This window comes from Ambystoma mexicanum, chromosome 3q (genome assembly GCF_040938575.1).
Source record: "Ambystoma mexicanum isolate Mex_15411 chromosome 3q, UKY_AmexF1_1, whole genome shotgun sequence".
NCBI lineage: Eukaryota > Metazoa > Chordata > Amphibia > Caudata > Ambystomatidae > Ambystoma > Ambystoma mexicanum.
This window is the reverse complement of record NC_090926.1, coordinates 888,881,049-888,901,747: the sequence shown is the minus strand read 5'-3', so window position 1 is coordinate 888,901,747 and position 20,699 is coordinate 888,881,049. Positions and strand designations below refer to the sequence as shown.

Genomic DNA, 20,699 nt, shown 5'->3' with positions numbered 1-20,699 from the left:
TGTATCGACTGCCAGTCGCTCACGTCCAAAGCCTTACGTGAACGTAAGAAGTTGTCGGTAGGTCGGGTGTCCAAGCCCCGGAAGTCGAAGTCTGCGGGGCTTTCGACAGATGATTCGAGAGGTGACTCTCCGCATCATCGTCGGAAGTCTTGTGGGTCTCCTTCTAGGAGTCCGTCTCGCCACTCCTCGGCCTCTTCGAGGCATTCTCGGAAGCGCCGACAGCGGTCGTCTTCCAGGTCCTTTTCTGAGGACTCTGCCCTGCACGTCGCTTACCCCACCAGCCGTGCGACGCCGGAGGAATGGGCTTCCTTCGGGAAGAAAATGCTGGCGATTCTCGAGTCGCAGGGTACTAAGCCGTCTGCACCCCCGAGTGGGGTCGGCCGTGAGAGGTCGAGAGACACCGCTCGCAAGAGTGGTCGGCACGAGTCACGGGAGAGGTCCTGTTCGCACAAGGGGACTCGTTCTCGACGTACCCGTTCCAGGTCCCGGTCCTCGACGCGTTCGAGACCATGTGCACCTGTGATGTCTTCGAGGAAGACATCGACGTCTGAGGCATCGAGGGCGTCGACAGGCTTTCTCGAGGCTCTGGCTCCGAGGAAGTCGTCGAGGCCGTCGACGCTCAGGTCGTCGAAGGACATGCTCGGAGCTCCGGCTTCGAGGACTGTCGATGCTGGCAGTGCTGCATCTGACGTCAACGCCGATTTACTCGACGCCGATCCTCTCGGCACCGATGCCTGTTCTCTCGACGCCGGCGCCGATTCACTCGACGCCTTTCGAGGCTGGGGTGTCAGAGGTACCTCGTGGCACAGGGGAACCCCCTAGGAAGGCTCTGGTTAAGAGCAAGCACTCTCGGGTGCCTTCTTTTCGCCACCTGGAATATATTTCAGAGGTGGATGAGGATTCTGATGGCCTGGTTCCTAGTCAGGTTCCAGATGAAATGGTCTCGGGCCATAGTCAGTTTGACGATTTGAGGCAGTCACTGCTTGATGCCAGTGGACTGGACACCTCTCCGGAGGTGGAGTTTTGTAGGCCTGAGCCTGGCTCTCATGCCGATTCCTCGTACCGTATGGCTAGGGTTTCCGAGTACTTGGGATGGTCTGCTCCCCCAGGGGAGTTTGTGCAGGATGATCTCACGGACATCCTTGATGTTGGTCCCCAACTGACCCGGTACTGCCGTTTCATATGGCTCTACAGAGAAGGGTGGCGGCGGCTTGGACTGCTCCGGAGAGTCTTCCGGCGGTGGGGAGGGCCTTGTCGCGAAAATACCGTCCAGCCAGTAGCGACCCCTGCTACTTGACCAGGCACCCCACTCCGGAGAGTTTGGTGGTGCAGGCGGCCACGGCCCCGGCAAAGCAGGCGTCGTACCCTACCATCCCTCCTGATAGGGACGACAAACATTTTGATGTCTGGGCGAAGAAAGTGTTTTCTTCTGGTGGTATGGCGCTTCAGGCGGCCAACTCCATTTGTGCCTTGTCTCGTTTCACACACACTCTGTGGAACTGTGTTGCGTTAGCGGCTGAACATATTCCCGAAGGGGACGAACGGGATGGTTTCCTTGCTATGGTCCAGGATGGTAAGGATGCCATGTGTGAGCGCGTTCAGTCGGGTTTGGACATGGCTGAATGCGTCAGCAGGTCCATGGCGGCGAGCACCGTGATACGCAGGTTTGCGTGGTTGCGGAAGTCGGGGTTTGCTCCTGATGTGCAGTCCCGGCTCCTCAACATGCCCTTTGACGGTGAACACCTTTTTGGCAGCAAGGCTGACGAGAGCCTTGAGCGGTTGCAGACCTCCAAAGCTGCAGTGAAGTCGTTGGGCGCTGCAGTTCGCCAACCTCCGCCTTTTCGTCCTAGGGGACAGCAATGGAGGGGTGGTTCCTTTCGCTATTACTCGTCCTTCAGTAAAGCCAGAGGAGCTGGCAGTCAAAGAGGCCAACGAAGGGGTACCAGAGGTGGACGACAGGGTACCCGTGGTGCCAAGGCCGCTCGGGCAGTTGCCTCTTTGCCCTCAGGTAACGCCGCAGCCACTACCACTCAGTCATGAGGCCATGTCCCATGGTTCGCCGGTTGGGGGAAGGCTGGCGCAGCATCTTGTAGAGTGGCGTGCCATTACTTCAGATGTGTGGGTTCGGGAGATGATAACCCACGGCTACTGTCTTACCTTTCGGCAGAGGCCTCGCGACAATCCATTGGGGAACCTCTCTTTGCAGAGTCCGGATCCGCGCCTTGCGCAGAAAATTCAAGCCCTGCTGGAGAAATGCGCATAGAACTGGTGCCTGTAGCGGAGAGGAACAAGGGATGGTATTCCCCTTATTTTTTTGATTTCAAAGAAAGACTTGGGATTGAGACCCATCATGGACTTGACCGGTTTGAACAAACACCTCAGGAAGGACAAGTTCAAGATGGTTACTCTCTCTCAAGTCCTCCAGGCCTTTCAGCTTCAGGACTGGTTGGTGTCTCTCGACATCAAGGATGCTTACTTCCATGTGCCGATCCATCCCAAGCACAAGAAGTACCTGAGGTTTGCGGTGGGCGACTCGCATTTTCAGTTTCGGGTCCTGCCGTTCGGATTGACCTCCGCCCCGAGGGTTTTCACCAAGCTCATGGTGGTGGTGGCAGTGCATCTCAGGCAAGGGGGGATTCACGTCTACCCCTACCTGGACGATTGGTTGATCAGGGGGAGCTCTCCCGAGCAAGTCCTGGATCATCTGTCCGTCACCTGCCACTCCCTTCACAGGCTGGGCTTCTCCCTCAATTTAAAGAAGTCCCATTTGACGCCAACACAGCGGCTCCAGTACATCGGAGCAGTGCTCGACACTTCCCTGGGGCAGTGTTTTCCTCCCCAGGTGAGGGCTCTTCACATTCAGCAGATGGTGCACAAGTTTCAGCATGCCCAGACGCTCCCAGCGTTCGAGTTCTTGAGGCTGCTCGGCCTCATGGCATCCTGCATTCTTCTGGTGCCAGAGGCTCGCCTGCGGATGAGATCTTTGCAGTGGGCGCTCAAGACGCAATGGTCGCAGTCCTCCGGCAGGATGTCGGACCCGGTTCAGGTGCCGCCCTCGGTCGCCCAGGACCTTCTGTGGTGGGCCGTCGAAGGCAACTTGATGAAGGGGGCTCCTTTTTGGCTTCCCTGGCCGGAGGTGACGATCGTGACGGATGCATCCCTCACGGGTTGGGGAGCTCATGCCAACGGGCTGTCAGTCAGCGGTCGTTAGTCTCCGTCGGAGTCCAGACTCCATATCAGTCTGTTGGAGCTGAGGGCCGTCAGGCTAGCCCTGAAGGCTTTTCTGCCGACTGTGCGAGGAAAGAGTGTCCTGATCCTGACGGACAACACAGTGGCCATGCACTACCTCAACAAAAAGGGGGGGGCAGGGTCACTTCCTCTGTGCAGGGAGGCGATGCAGCTCGAGTTCTGGGCCATCCAGCAGGAAGTTTCGATCTCGGCTGTTCATCTGGCCGGAGACGAAAACGTGACGGCGGACGCTCTGAGCAGGCAGAGCACGATCTCTCACGAGTGGGAGTTGGCTCAGGAGATTCTCCTGGAGATCTTCGCCCTTTGGGAGACCCCTCAAGTGGATCGCTTCGCCTCCAGTGTCAACCGGAAGTGCGAAAGGTTTTGCTCGCGGGAATTTCCTCCAAAAGGAGCCTTGGGAGACGCGTTCGTGGTGGAGTGGTCGTTCCCGCTGCTGTACGCGTTTCCTCCAGTCCCCGTCATCCCGCAAGTGCTGCGGAGGTTACGGAAGTTCGGTTCCCGGATGATCCTCATTGCTCCGGCGTGGGCTCGGAGGACGTGGTACCCGGACCTTCTCGACTTGTCCATCTGCCCTCCGCGTCGTCTTCCCTACCGAGACGATCTGCTCTCACGGGAGGGGGGTCAGGTTCTCCATCCAGAGGTCAGTTCCCTCAACCTTCACGCTTGGCTTCTGAAAGGTTCAGGTATATGGATTAGGACCTCCCTGAAGACGTGATGGAGGTGTTGCTTTCGGCCCAAAGGCCAGCAACAAAGTCTCTGTACCGTTGCCGTTGGCGTAAGTTCTGCGACTGGTGCCGAGTTCAGAATGTGGATCCTTTTGCATGTGACATCCCCATGGTTCTGTCCTTTTTTACTTTCTTTGGCCCACAGGGGCTTGCAAGTGGGTACCATTAAAGGTTACCTGGCGGCGCTGTCCATCTTTAAGCGCTCGTCTGAAGAGTGTTCTTACTTTAAAATCCCTTTAATTTCACAGTTTCTGAAAGGGCACACTAATGTGTTCCCTCCGTCACCTTTCCTGGTGCCCGGTTGGGATTTAAACCTTGTTCTTATGGGTGCTCAGTTTGAGCCTTTACATTCTTGCCCTTTGAGGCTGTTAACTCTGAAAACTGTGTTTTTAGTTGCGGTTACTTCCGCTCGCAGAGTGAGTGAGTTACAGGCACTTTCAGTTAAGCCACCCTTCACTGTATTTCACAAGGACAGGGTTGTCCTTAGAGTTCGTCCTTCTTTTCTTCCGAAGGTAGTGACGGAATTTCATTTGGCCCAGAAGGTTGTTCTTCCGGCATTCTATCCTCCTCCGCATCCTGGTAAGGAAGAGGAGAGGCTCCATAGGCTTGATCCTAGGAGAGCTTTAAGCTTTTATGTTTCACGCATGTCCCGGGTCAGAGTGGACGATCAACTCTTTATTGGTTACACTGGAAAGCGTTTAGGGCAAGGTGTGACGAAACAGACTTTGTCTCGCTGGATTATTTTGGCCATCTCGGAGTGCTACCGCTTGGCGGGTAAGGACCCACCGGCTGGCTTGCGGGCCCATTCTACCAGGGGTATGGCTGCATCTACTGCCCTGCAGAGGGGTGTTCCTATTCGAAACATCTGTGATGCAGCCACCTGGGCTTCAGTACATACATTTGTACGTCACTATTCCCTTGATTCCATCCGAGCACAGGATCTGGCCTTTGGCAAGGCGATCCTTTGCTCTGCTATTTGATTGGCTATTCTAAATTTTGATTCGAAATTCTTTCCCTCCTCCTTGCTCTGGTACTGCTTTGGGAGTCTGTCATAGATATGGAATACTTCGGAGGACCCAATCCCCTCGAAGAACAAGTTACTTTCTTACCTGGTAACGTTCTTTCGATGGGATGGTCCGACGATGTATTCCATATCGCTCCCGCCCTGCCTTCCCCGCTGCAGAATTTCTTTTGCGATTGCAGCTTACGTTCCGCAAGGCTTTGTGTCTGACTGGCAGTTGACTAATGTCACACGTTCGGGGGGAAAAAACTACAACTGAGGCTATGGGCGTCGTGCGTCCTACTTATCACATGGGATGACGTCGGAGGAGGTCCTCGACGACGGCGCATCGACGTCATCGACGCAGGACGCAGACGCCGAAAAAAGTTTCCGAAGCAGCACAGCTGTGGTGATTACATGTCCTAGATATGGAATACGTCGTCGGACCATCCCATCGAAAGAAAGTTACCAGGTAACAAAGTAACTTGTTCTTCTCACGACCTTTGAGTGTAGAAAGCCAGAAGTTTGTTTATTTATAGGGCGCCAGAAAACCCAAACCCTTGGGTAGCTGGGTGCACAGAATAACAAGAATGCTTAGAACTTGGTTACAGGTTGCATTTTACAGGTTGTTGGTAACATAAATTGTATACAGTAATTACATAATGTACATTCTTTACATGTAAGGGTGGAAAGGTAACCAGTTATATACAGTAAATATATTATGTACATTTTACATGTAAGAGTGGAGGGGTACGTGTGTCATCAGATCACAATGCTCAGGGTCACCGGTTTCAGAGGTTGTTGCGTCAAATCCAGGTGCGGGTATGGTGCCTGAATCTGTTGTAGGGCTGGTCCCTTCTTAGTTCAACTGGTAGGGCGTTCCAGTACTGGGCTGCTTGCACAGGGAAGCTAATGCCTCCTTTTTTTTTTAGTCGGAATCTAGGGCTTTGGAGGCAGAAAGAGTTGGCTGAAATAGGGAATGGGGAATACATTTCCAATTCACTAGAATAATGCAGGGGTATAGGAATTTACCCAACACATTCTCAACTAGAATACAGAGTTTGCTGGTAGACATTCCTAACTGGTGGCAATATGTAGGTGACATTTATATCACCCATGAGAATCTCAATGACAACTTGCAACAATTTGCAAAAAAATAAGTCCTAAATACTCAGCTCTCAATATTGACAATAATATCATTAGTCGCTAAGGAAGTAAAAACCCTGGGGTCTTACTTGGACTTTACCCTCTCCTTCAACAAACGGGTAAATACGCTGGCTTCGGCCACAGCTTACATCTGCAAATTGATTAGAGCGGGCAAAGCCTTGCTCTCCAATAATAGTTGTATTACCCTTGCTAGAGCTCTTATACTATCAAGACTCGCCTATTGCAATTCTATGTACATTGGGGCGAGTAGACAAACTACCAAGAAAATCCAACTTCAGCAAAATAATACTTAGAACTGCACTCGGAATTGCAAGGAGAGTACATATATCTGACACTAGAAGCGCTAACAATTGGTTGTCCACAATTGACAAAATAAAACATAAAGTCGCTTCCCTTACACATAAATGTGTAAATAAAGTAGCCCCCCGCTATCTTGTGAACAGAATGGTCACTAAACCCGAGACAAGACTAACCAGACTCTCCAATACAAATTGTCTCCTGACTCCCAGCTTCAAACTTGACAGAGTGGGAGGAAGCAGCTTCCAGGTCAAGGCTAACCAGCTGTGGAACTCGCTTCCTGCCACTCTCAGACTAGAACCATCATACACAAAATTTCGTCACAACCTTCTAAAGCTACTCAAAGACTCTGACGGTTAAGTGAGCCTCTGGCACCTTGCAAAAACCTTTTTAGTTTTCACTTACAATAGCCCCTCTTATACTCTGGCCACCCCTTGGTAATTATACTGCAAAATGTATTCTTGTATATATGCTCTTCTGTGTAATTATTGTGTAAAAATCGTTTATTGTAAATGTTTTCTGACATTATATAACTACACTGTAACTGTAAAAGATTTCCTATGTACAACCAAGCTGTGAGAAACCTTATGCAATGCTCCCGAATACCCTCTGGTTTTGTGCGCAATACAAGTAATAAACTAAACTAATCCTTCTTAGGATTCACTCTTTCAAATGATGGCAGAGGCTTGCCAGCAGATTTTCTTGAAGTGTGCCAGTATAAAGACGCTTAACAGACTTGGGCCATTTCAGGCAATTTTAGGTCTTTCGAATTTTGGCAGATCTTATGTGTCTAATTTTGCCGAGCTAGTGAAACCATTGTATGCTTTGATAAAACCAAATTTCAAAGCAGCTCAATGGTTGCCAGAACACACTCATGTTTTGACTTTTGCAAAACAGTCTTTCAGCTATTGCATTCTGCTTGAACAGGGGCAGGAATCTCTTTTCCTGTTAGAATGATGCCCATGGATGTCACTTTGATGGCCTCCATCATTGTCCTCCTGTCAACCTCTCCACTCCAGCTGATGAGCATGGTCCTAGATTCTCTATTGAGGAAACGATTTGAACCTGTAGCTTCTGGTGACCTTTATCTTCACTCCAGCAAGTTGGATGCCTCATCTTGTAAAGATCCTTATACAATTTGCACGCCTTATCCTGTAAGGAGGCTTTTCTGGTAATTCATTACTAAAAGGTGGTTCTTGAGACCTACTGGAGGAGAGCTTTCCCAACAAGTTGTGAAGAAAGGAGAGCCTCAGACTGAAAGTACCTGAATGACTAGGCAGGTAATATATTTGTTTTCCGGTCAAGAATTGGTTGAGGTAGTTTACTGGCAAAAACTGTAAATAACAAAGTGACACGGAAGTAAAGTTTTAACGATTCCCAGTAGTTTCTTGTTTGGCTAGCTGGCGAAATTGTTTATTGCACTTTCATTGCAAAGTGATTCCCCGACCATGACAATCTGTTCTGTGATTTCTATTGGTTGGTTAAAATCCCAATACAGTTGTTATTCACTTCATTAACTGTATATGCACTTATGTTTAGTTTTGTTCACTTTATGCTCAGCATTTTCTTAAATTCAGCATTGGCAAACTGCATTGAAGTGAACTTTCTGATGTTGCAGTGCATATCAGAACTAATTTGTAATATTCTCCAGAATGCTTGAGTTCAGAGCTCCAGATAAGAATTGGAGGAATGAGTATTTGCTCCCTATTTTGTGAAGTTGGAAATAAAAGGTTTCTTTAGGGATTTAAAACATGGTTCATACATTGTGGAGTATTTCTAGGCAACTAATACTCTAGGCAAGTAAAAATATTTCTAATTCTAAAAATCTTAACACTCATCTGAACACTCTTTGTAGCTAGCAATTGCTGTAGATTAAAGGCATTTTTAGAAAATGGACAGCCTTCATCAAGGTAGCACCCTAGTAGACCTCTGTGGAAAGCGATGCTCCTGCCGATGGTCTGAAAGCATCACTTAGGCGTCGCATATTAGGCAGGCACATGCATACCTGTTACTCGCTATTTTACTTTATTGGCCGATGGCAAAACTTGACGTGATGTAAAAATATTTTTGTTTTTTGGATACAATTAGTGTAATTGTATTGTATTTGTAACTGTTTTTCATGCCAACAAAGATACAAAGTTATAGTTGGGAAACTTATTGCAGTAAGAAAAATGTGTTTTTCTTTTAATTTCAGGAAGGCGAAAAACAAAAGTGAATCGACCTCGTTCCCCTATATTGGAAGAAAAAGACATCCCCCCTCTAGAACTTCCAAAGTCCTCAGAAGATTTAATGGTGCCCACAGAGCATGTGTTGGAAGTTAATGCGGTCTATGAGGTGCTGCGGAACTTTGGCACAGTTTTGCGTCTGTCTCCTTTTCGTTTTGAAGACTTCTGCGCTGCTCTGGTTTGTCAGGAACAGTGCACACTCCTGGCTGAGATGCACATAGCGCTTTTGAAGGCTGTTTTGCGGGAAGAAGATATATCGAATACTACCTTTGGACCTGCGGACATCAAAGATAGTGTGAATTCCTCTTTGTATTTTATCGATGGAATGACGTGGCCTGAAATTGTTAGAGTATACTGTGAGAGTGACGTGGAATACCATCATGTTCTTCCTTACCAAGAAATGGAGGATTATCCATACGGACCAATAAACAGCAAAATCAAAGTTCTGCATTTTTTAGTGGACCAGTTTCTTACTACAAATATCGCTCGTGAGGAATTGATGTCGGAAGGGGTTATACAGTATGACGACCATTGTCGTGTGTGTCATAAACTGGGGGATTTACTGTGCTGTGAAACCTGCTCTGCGGTTTACCACTTGGAGTGCGTTAAACCACCTCTCGAAGAGGTACCGGAGGATGAATGGCAGTGTGAGGTCTGTGTGGCACACAAGGTGCCTGGTGTGCATGACTGTGTTGCCGAAATCCAAAAAAATAAACCCTACATACGACATGAACCAATTGGCTTTGACCGACACCGGCGGAAATATTGGTTCCTAAATCGAAGGATTATTGTGTAAGTATATAATGTGTGTTGGAAAAAATGTTAATCATGCATGAATGGCTCCCAGATAACTGTTTTTTAATGTGATTATTACAGCACAGATCTATGCTCGAACATCATTAATTCCTAACACATTGAAGTATGGTTTCTGCCCATTTTGCTAAGATTGTGCTGTACAGTTTGATACGAAGGAAATTGTACAAAAGACAGTTTTCTTTATTCCGTATGGTGGCAATTATTCTCTGCTCCCATAACAAAGTGGATTTTTTAAAAACCATCTGTTTATTACATTTTTTTTGTAATACCACAAAAACAGTAGAACAGTGCTACAGTGCATCTTCAATGTCGTGATTCCAGAAAATTCCCCTCCCCCCACAGATTTCTTAAAGCAACCTGTTTGCAGGCCATTCGCCCAAGCATTCCATATAACAACCTGTATAGGAACCCCCAATCCAGTCTTATCGTTTGCAGCCCATAAATATCATGCTTTTCCCAATTCAACGCATACCGACCAGCATAGAGTGGCATAATTTATAAGGTCCTCCAATCAACATTTCACAAGAATTTCACAACTTCAAGGTGGGTACAACTCCTAAGGCTCAAACAAATCATGCACTCCATGCCACACAGTATATGCCTCTCTCCTTCCACTCTTCCTGTTTTCTGTTCTTTTTTTTGTATTTTTACCTCCGTCTTGAAACCACATTCTTTGGCTTTTTTGCAGATCTACCATTTGCCTGTTCTCATGAATTACTTTTGTGATGATCTTGATGCTCTTCTTTCTGTTCTTTGTTCTGCTAGTTCTCTTGGGAGATGTTAATGTACATTTTTCCTCCACTCATTCTTCTCTTCCTTTGATCTATATTGATATTATCTTTCTCCTATTACTGCCCCTCCCATTCATTTTTCTCGTTCCCATCTTGATCTTATTTATTTTCTCTTCCTCTCTATGGACATCTTTGGTCTCTACTGTTTGTTTATTCTTCTGATCATCACTTTTCTCAATGTTTCAGTCTCCTTGCACTCTTTCCACGCCTCACCTTTCATCGCGGCATTCATGCCTTCATTTCCTTTGTCTCGTCTTGTACCTTCCTTCTCATTCTACCTTTGCAACTCTTTCAGCTGAAGATGCTGCTACTTTACTTTCTTCTCTTTTTTTCCCCCTTGATACTCTTTGTCTGGCTTTTTCTTTTTTCACCTACTCATAAACCTTCACAACCATGGTGAATGCTCCAACTTTGTTCCATGCACCAAACTCTTTGCTGCTTGGAACGTCACTGGTGTAAGTCTCACTTGGACTCCTTTTCAAAGTCTACTTTTCTCTCTTCCTATGATGCTCAACTCCTTGCTAAGGTCTCCTATTATCCAGATCTCCTTAACTCTTACTCATCTCACCCCTGTTGCTCTTTCCAAACCTTGACTGTATTCTTTCTCTTCCTTCTCCTGACCTTACTCTATGCTGATGACACCTAACTTTTCCTATCCTTTACTTCTTTCTCCCCTAATATCCATTTTACTTTAACTTTGTGTCTCATGGCCATCAAATCCTGGATGTCAGATCATTATCTCGTTCTCCATTCTTCTAATATAGAAGTCCTTTTCTTTCCTGCAGGTACCATCCCCCCTCCTCTGCCATCTAAATCAATTTCTTCCCACCCCTTCTTTTCTTTCTATTTCATCTTCAGCTTGTAACCTTGGTCTTCACTTATATTTCTTGCTTACCTTCCCTCTTCATATTTCCTTACTTGCTCATTCTGGTTGGGTACACTTTATTAACATTCATAAGGGGTAGGGCCTTTCTTACCTTCCCCCGCTGCTAAACTGCTGATTTATTTTCTCTTATGTCGACTCTTCTATTGTTCGTGTCTTCTTTTTGGTCTCTCGCCTTAGCCCTCTTAAATCCATTTTCAATTCTTTTGTTAGTCTTTGTTCTCTCTTCTTGTGACTCTATTTCCTTTGCCCTATCTTCTCACTCCTGGCTTTCCTTTCATTCACGTTTTAAATTGAACTTTGTTTTTTTTTTTAATCTCATCACAATCTTCCTCAAACATACTTGCCCCTTTCCTCCATCCTAGTGGACATCTTCCAACATGGGGACAGTACTGGAAACTTTGGCAGCAAAAAAATGTAACTTCCACCTTCAAAATTAGCATAGCACGCGAAGGCATAGCCTTGGGCGTGGGAACACCCCGGTGAGTCCCCGCTCTACGGCGCCTCACTCCATTCCCTTTTTCCACACGGACAGTGTCGGACCTGGCAGCCAGCGCAGGGACTTTTTTAGCTTTCCGCTTGCTCCCCTTCTTTGCTTTTCAATCCTATTTAACTTCCCTTCTGTGCCTCGCCTCCCCGGCGAATGTCGGCTGCAGGAGGATTCTTGAGATGTGCTTCGTGCGACTGGCTGTTCCCGTCCTCGGACCCCCATGCACTGTCTTTAGTGTTACTTTCCCAATAGCTTACCAGTCACCTATGTATTGCCCCCCCTCATCTTCCAACACCGAATTCAGCTCAAAGGACAGATTAGCACCCCCTTGGCGTATGCTGAAAACCCTGATTGTACAACCAGGCACTGCCAGCGCCTAGCCAAACTCTACACCTCATCCCTCTAAGTGCATTTCCTGCAGAATGCCCACCATGACGCCATACCTAATCAAGTAGGAATGCATTTTGTTCCTTTTAACCACCCCGTTCATGCCTCAAACATTTCAATTTATAATTTTCAAGTCGCTACCCATCACCATCGGTCACCCACAGAGAACTCGCCTCCCCAACACATTTAAAGATCCACATCCCCTTTACTCTGTGTCTCAATCCCAACATGTCCCCCACCAATTACAACCCCCACTGCACCCTTCTGAGCCCAAACCTTGAACACCTACAGTAAACCCTGCACCCGCTTCCCCCAAAAAAACACTTGTACAGCAACTTGAAATCTAAGACCAGCCCACCCACTATTCCGCTGTGTCCAACCTTATAATGGAGACAGACACAACTGCAATGTAGGTGACCCAATGAAAAACACAGCGTCACTGGAAAAATCACCAAGTTAATCTCTCGCACCCCACAACTCTCCACCTCTCCCATTATGAACAACATTACCCCTTCCTCTACAGTGTTTCACCCGGTCATTGACTTAACATTGATACAACCACACAAATAACTCATCCATATAAAATGTCCACTGTGCCCAGCGGCAAACATAATTGACATGCTCAGGGTCCCCCTCTACCACTGTTGTCCACTCCTCCTTCCAAAGCCAGCATGCCATCTTCGGCAACCCACACACTACTCTAGTCATAAGTGCTCTCATGTCCAGACGTCCCAGAGGCACTCCTTCCTATTCCAATGTGAGATGATTGCAAGCGCTAGTCCCCGCCCCGTCCCTGCATGCATTTCTCAGGGGGCCATTGTCCGGGCAGTCTCGCACTTCTTTGGCAGATTCAAAGAAGTGTGCCTTGCCATGCGATATTGCCTTCAGCTTTGCCAGGAAGAACATTATGTATTTACAACCGAAGTCATGCAGCCTTCCCCATTAAATGACTTGCTTCAGAACTTCTTGCGTGAAGTCTAGAAAAACCCTGGTTTTGTCTCCCACCCCCAGACTCTCCAAACTGGTATAGGCCCTTTTCGCCATGCATCCTGTAAAATAGAATCTGTCTCTGAAATTCAGAGGTTTTTTCAAAATCGTCCTATGTGGTGCACCAGTAGGTGTTTTCCTGCCAAGGCCCCAATGTGCTCTTTCCACTGTAAGCCGGTACAGTCCCTTACCTCCACATGTGGCCACGAACAAACTTTCCAAGAATAACTCCAAAATGTAGCCTTTATCACCTTCAGGCAACCCCACAATTCTGACATTGCTTCTACAGGAACACTCTTCGGCTCTATCCTTCAACACTCGTGGCAGTAGCAAGACCCATGGGAGGGCAGCAGACGCACTGTGCCCTCCTGTGTGCACAATCTGAGTCGCCCCAGTGACCATCCTGAGGTCTGCTCTGACCAAGGCCTCATCCATGCCTGCGTCCTGGATCTTGCCTTACAGAGACAGTCTGGATTCCTGAATAGCAGCTAATAGGCCTTCTATAGTGACATGTGCCACGGGTGTCCCAGCTGGGTATTCAATTTTTCTTCCAGTGGCATAGGTTTTCTATGTTTGCCCTTGGCACCAACAAATTGATCCTTCCTCTTTTGCTGGCCTTCCACCATTTTGTAGCTTTAGCTGCCACGCAACAATGAGCGGCCAATCGACCCTGTGCGCAGCCACCTGTGTTAAACAGTTAAGGACTCCCACTATTCTCACATTGTACCTGGCAGCCCCACTGTGCCTTCCTCTGCACCGGAGGGAGCCTCGCACACAATTTCCTTCAGTCCCAGCAACACTAGCAGGTCTGTGTCCGCGCTCACCCCACTGGTGCCACCACGTCCCAGAGCCACCAACCAGCCTGATACCCGCTCCTGTCACGCTTCTCTTCCAGACACTGGCCCTTGCAGTCGATCATGCCGTTGTTCGCCTGGCGCCTTTCAGTGCTCTCTTTTGTAGTAATCAGCACGCCTCAAATTCCAAGCATGGATTTGGGCTACTTCGGCGAGAAAATCAGGATAAATTATTAATATTTTGGGGCTTCGAGATGGAGCTCCACGAATCTACATGCGCTCCAAGGGGCTCCCAGCCACAACCCCACTAGATCGGAATGCAGAAATCAAGTTTTATACATGCAAGACAATTTTGAAAATGCAACTTTGGCATTCTAGTTTTGGTTTACATCAATAACCTCTGCATATTTTTTAATTGCTCATATCTGCCCGATGTAGTGTTTATTTGGAAGTGGAAATCCACTTAAAATGACAAATCTTTCTCCCAGTGGTAATACAAATATTAAAACCACATATTTTTGTTTAGCCAAATGGACCTAACCCTAGCTGAAGATCCATGTTTGACTGTTATTTTGCTGTGCGTCATCAAAGGAGTGACACATATTGTATTACATTTGTATGTCCTGTTTCTGAACTTTTTTCAAACATAGCCAGCAAAAACCTATTGCACTGGAAAATTATTGAGCAGCAAAAAATGCAAATCTAAACATTAAATGAAATTGCTATTAAGTAAACGTGGAATATCATACTTCCCCTTTTCCACTGGGGAAAAAAACCAGGACAGGTAAGTATGAAAATTTGAAAGTTTAAAAAAATGTAATTTGGTAACATTGTGTGCATCTTGCCAATGTTGCTTGTTCCGCCAGATGCACAAGCAACTAATTTGCTCTCTGCTCTTCAGTGGTCGGTGTCCAACAGTGTCAGTGTCCAACAAAGTACGCTTTCATATATTTTGCTTTCTGTGGATGGTTTGTTTCTGCAGGTGCCTTTGCTGAGAAGAACTTGAGCGGCCCGCATACCTTTTGCTCTTGTTTATGGACCACAATCCTTTCTATATGTTGCACATTATCTTCTGCTTAATGATCTTCATGGCGTGCCGTAGGACCAATTACAGTGAGGGAAGTATGTGGTAGGTTTCCTTAAAATTAATGAAAGACCTGGCTGATGGATTCAGAGGTTTCTGCACATAAGACCACACGCACTGGCACACCTGATGTTTTTTTTTTTCCCAAGTTTGGTTTGTGCAATCCTCTAGTTTTGCAGCACTCAGTATGTGTAATCACAAAAGAAACAGTTTGTGTCCATTCAATATATAGATGTGCTCATTCTTCATGGTCATTGCTCAGATCATTTGGTCTGCTATACTTCTCCAGCATTGGATCTTTCATGGATTCACATACTTGGAATATTTCCCAGTCGTCGGGCTTGGAATCCTTGGTAACTTCAGTGTTAAAATATACAATAAAGAAAATATTGCTCACTTAGTAGCCCATCACTGTCCTTTTGGGTGTATTCAGCCTCAGCCAATGGGACGTCTAGTATCTAACCCCACCCTCGAGGCCCTCTTGAGATTATAACTGCAGGTCGTGCTGCTGGGGTCCTCTTGCCCTTTTCTCCTGTGTGAAATCTGTTCCCTACAAAAGTTAAATATAACAATCCAGAAGGGCAGCAGCAGCATCATAATCATCATCTTTCAGTCACCTGGCAGATGATCTTAATTCAGATAAGTGGGAAGGGATACGGATGGTTGGTAAATCTAAGTAGTCCCTCTTAAAGCCATGTGACCTTTAAATTGTGTATGAGGATGATAAACACGGAGCGCATTTATTGCCTCTACCCCAATCATACACAGGAGGACTGCAAAATGTCCTGTACTTCCAGTGCAAAAACACTGAGGGATACTCGCAGACGCCTGCTGAATCGGGGTAAGTACCCTCCTTCAGAGACTGTCCTCAAAAAGCGTGGCTGTTAGGGGCACTAATAAACCCTATGCTCATTAAAGGGCCAGATCTGAAGAGACTTTCATCCACTTCTAAAAAGCAAAACCCCGAAAAACCAGGCCTTGCCATGCAAACCGCCTGTTCCTGAACGACGTATTTGACGACAACCTAGTCTACGGGCGAAGTAACACACAAGTGTATCGGAGAAGACCTCGTCGACTATACGGAAACATTAGTCAATAACAAAGAAGTCAGCCAATATACAAAAGATTTTGGGGAAGAGTCCATTAAAGCATCAGTGGATTGGGACATTAAATGCAGAAAAACCAACCATTGGTATCCACTGAGCTGGAAATTTTGTTTCTAAATTTGTTTAAATTGATTTTAGAGATATGTATCCAAAACGGATATCATAATTAATTCAAGCCTGTATAGATACTGAAAACAATCCAAAAAGTAATTTAGTTGACCATTTTTTAATTGTTTGAAATCAGCAGAAAACATCAAATTTAAAATTAGCCAAGAAAAAGTTTTTAAACATGAAATAAAAATAGAAATGTTTCTAAAGAGAGAAAGTAAATAGTCCAATTGTCAATTTCAATCAGCAAAACAGAAAGAAAAAAGTAAACCTGAATCAATCCAAAGTGCAAAACATGAAATTGTTTTCAATCGGGGGGAAAAAAAGTAAAGATGGGTGGCATATATAATACTCAGGGTGCCACTCATATAACCACTTATTTGTTAGACAAATTATTGTATATCAAATGCAGGTCTGCCGACGTGCTAGTGTCAGAAAAAGTTCAATTGAACTGGACTACGGCAATGTTCAGGTATAACATCCAAAGACTGGATGTTAGATGTCCAGAAAGAGTCCAAATGAACTTCAAAAGGTATTTAAGACAATATCCAAATCATATTTCGGTGAGACTGCCACCTGCTGGGCAAAACATTCTCATAGTAGCCTTCATCAGGGCGGAAAAAAGGAGCTGGACCCTGTGTGGAGGCAGACACATTAAAGTCTTTTTGGGCTGGATGTGAATAAATCTTATATTTTAAGATTGCATTCCAATAACCGGAAAGGAAAATTCTTATCCTAGTGGAGTACAAGGATAATCTACTTGTTCACTGGAAACTGACTATGGTCCCTGTGGTCGAGGTACACGCCACGGGCAAGAAGACGAACAGGCACAAGTCTAGCAAGAAAAGCGATGGAAGTCTGAAATAGTAATGAACCATTAGTCGGTCTCGTGTTCCATTTTGTTAAGTTTAAATTAAACAAAGCCATATGGTACATTGAGAAACTGAAATAAATTAGTGTTTCATTTCCTGTACTCAAAAAAAAAAGTTTGAAAAGAAAGAAGGCCCTTAAGTCAGGATAAGGACCAAAGGGAACAGTACCTTAAGCGGAGAGCTTAGATGGCAGTTGTAGAACTATAAAGATGGACGTATTTGATAATGGCTCCAGTCTCCCATACGAATCGCAACGTCATCTAATTTGTGTGTTTCCTAGTGGATAGAGAAACAAATGATGTCCTGTGGATTTCATATTAGAGGGTTTGCAAAAAATATTTACAAAAAATGTGTGGCTATGTACACAAACACGTGTGCTTGTGCAGAGGCGACTTACTGCTGAGGTGTGATAATTTAAAGTACGCATTTACTCACCTTGCAAACTCATGGCAAAAGTACAGCTTGTGTTGATTACCGCAGCGGCCCTTCCATGAACAGTAACACACTTATGGCGAACTGTCTCTAAAAACCCTGAGTCATGGTAGTGTCAAATGACTCGAAAGGCAGCGCGTTGCGATTGGTTGCCTGACGGGGGTGTGTTGGCTGTGTGTGTCTCGATAGGTCAAATTACCATATACCCGGAAGCCCAAGGCCTCATAGTTCACTGGGCAAAATGCCAGCAGCATCCTTTCGTGCTTGCCGTCAAACCAACCATGCAAGTTAATGTTTGGAAAACTCTCACAGAGACGAGCCTCATCGTCCTATAAACGAGAGGCAGCCTGAATTGCGAGCGAGCTCTTAGTCACAGAAGCGGTTAAGGTATATATTCCCAGGCAGTCATCCTGGCATTGATTTGTTCACCATCTTGTGGCCAATGCTGGACTTGACTTTTATGGACTTCCTTGTTTCAAGTGCGTCACCCTTTCTCAACTCTCATGCTGGACTTCCTTTGCATCTTGTACTCGTGGTGGGCCTGAATCATGCTGTTCCAAATTCATCTTGTATCCTGGCTTGCAACATTGTGTTACTAATGCCTTCTGCAATTGTATTCGCTCTCCCCTCTTGCTTCTCCACTTTTTTGGACTGCTTATTCTCGGTTCTATCCTCCTCTCCCTCTCCCTTTCTCCCTTTTCAATTGTCCCAGGACCTAGTATGTTAGCAACCTCGTCTGTCTCCTTCCCCCTGCCTCCTCCCCTTACTTCCCCCCCACACCCCCACAGCACCATCTGCAATGTCGTCAGGCCTAGTACGATAGTCGCTTGTTTTGTTCCTCCCCTCCCTTTCTGCACCTCTCTCCCTCACCTTTTTTGTTTTTCTCCGGCTCTACCAGAAATGTCGTCAGGCCTAGTACGGTAGTCGCCTGTCTGTTTCCATTTCCTTCCCACTCTCCCCCTCCCTTACTTATCTTCTATGTCTTAGCACTTGCACTATCTGAAATGTTGTCAGGCTGAGTACGATGGTTAATTTCACATCCTTACTGTTCATGGCCTGTAAGAATGTCATTGTATTTTCCTTTGTTCCCTCCCTTGTCTTGAAGTGCTTTGAAACACATTGTGTATGGGCACTATATAAACTATCATATCAAGTGCCCCTGCCGTACTGCATATGTTCTGGTGCACCTGCAGCTTTTACAAAAATGTCTGCTTTCACAGGTGGGTGTAGCTAGAATACCCGTGCAGGGTATTCAAAGTAATCTGAGTGGGGTATTTACTGGGATCGTGGCATACTTACTAAGACCGAAGAGGTTCAAAGTTCGCAGGGACTAATGTGCGTGCATATTGCGCGCAAGCTGGCGATTCAGCATGGTATGGACACGGGGGGGGGGGGGGTTGCAGGGGTGAGTGGAATCCCCATTGTACAATGCTAAAACTGTGTGGTAATGCACATTCGGGATGCCATAAGATTGAGAAAGCTGTTAAAAATGCAGAGCAGGTTTCAGCGATCGATGGCAAGGGCGCCGATCTTGTTTGTGATCACGTGGAGCAAGGAGAAAAATGCTGGGCCTAGGTGGCACTGCGCTTCAGAGGTGCCATAAAGATGAATTGACTGATCTGTGATGGGTACAAAACAAAAGACGTGAGGCAAGATTGCTGGTCTTGTTGTATGATCACGCTAAAGTCAAGAATTCTTCATTAAGGCCATGAGTGTGGCTCGATAATCTATGAATCCACGTTGCCTCCAGCAAAAAGAGCCCAGGTGATGTATTTGAAGATTCCTTAACCACATCTAAAATCAACCATTTATCATTTGGGGTGTGGTGTGCTTCAATAAAATGATTTACCGATGTGCCGATACAAGGCATAAATTAGTTTTCAAAAATTGATTAGCAGAATTAGCTAATAAAAATATTTTTGATTAGCAAATAAACCAGAAGTTAGTTTACATCAAGACATACAATTAGCAGGAATACAGCATTTCTATGTGCCTCTGAAGTAATCCATTTGTGCAATGAGTGTAAAATGTAAAGGTTCACTGCATGAATGGACTACATAAATATATCTGATTAAAAAAAAAAAAAACTCTGAAAACATTTCAGTTCAAGGCTCTGTGCAGCTGGGTCATGCAGCAGTCAGTGGTGCATAGTGCAGTGTCCATCTCAACAAGACATCAATAAAGATGCAATTGTGCGTGTATCCTTTTTATTTTATTATCAAGTTTCATTTAACTAGTGTTTGGCATAAAACAGTCACAAGCAACTGCCCAAGATGAAGACAGCAGCTACAATGAGTTCATGACAAATTGGGGACATTGGTTATCTTATTCTGCAGAACCAAATGGCTAGATGCCAGTCTCTTGGTCTGTCCAGGTCATTGAGGCCCTGATGCAGCACCTACCAGTTACTAGGGCCATAAAGTTTAATCTGCGAGACAAATAGGCCCAGCAAGTTAACATGTAATCATCCATTTGTGGTCTGGCTTATTGCAAGACAGCAAAAACTGAGATGATTTAAAAGATCAAAATAAATGATCTAAAGGGAGAGTGCTGTCCCAGACACCTAAAAGCCAACAGAAAAATCATCAGGGTGCACACAAGGTCAGAAATCTCTTCTCTAAACCTATGGCGCACAGGCACCGCATTTTGTGACTCCACTGCATTGTTTGAAGTACTGAGTGGCAAGTTAGCAGCATATTGTGCAATGTAATGCCCATTACGCCACCAACACTGCCTAAGGATAAATAATGCACATTTCTGTTCTTGCCAGCACACTGGTGTTGCAGGGTTGGATCAAATGATTTGCCCAGGATCACAGAGTTTGGTTAAGCAGTGAAGCCAGAATTTGCTAGCAACTTACCACATACCTTCCAAGCTCTAATTAGTACACATGTTTGTGTTTCAAGAACCACAAAAGGGTTGTTTATTTGCAAAGAACACAAATCACTCTAAGCAACCACCTTCAGGGGAGTATTTGCACTACCCTGAATATAAGACTACAAGTGATAGCCCCAAACCACAACCTGCTTGCAAAAGGCCTTTTAAATATTGTTCCATTCTTGTAAGTGGCTGCCTATGGCACCAACACAAAAGATGTTTTTTAGTATAAAAAGATGGGCTATGCTTTTCTTACCTCTCTGATGACCCTTCGTTTGTTGTCAAAGTCAGTGTGAAGGTTCACTCTTTCCTGTTATCGTCCTCTACAGACTCATTTCAATGTCTACAAAACAGACAAAGAGCAACTGATTACCCACAGCAATGTGCTTAAGTGGCTGGAAATATTTGT

General features: G+C 45.8%; 1 protein-coding gene across 6 annotated transcripts in view; it reads left to right on the top strand.

The window, feature by feature from the left end:
- The window catches only part of BPTF (bromodomain PHD finger transcription factor), a 2,119,711-nt gene that overhangs the window by 29,223 nt on the left and 2,069,789 nt on the right, over positions 1-20,699 (top strand). For all 6 annotated transcript variants that reach the window (XM_069655028.1, XM_069655026.1, XM_069655024.1 and 3 more), the window contains exon 2: positions 8,633-9,455. In XM_069655028.1, the coding sequence (XP_069511129.1) occupies positions 8,633-9,455 (823 nt within the window). The remainder of the gene's footprint in view (positions 1-8,632; positions 9,456-20,699) is intronic.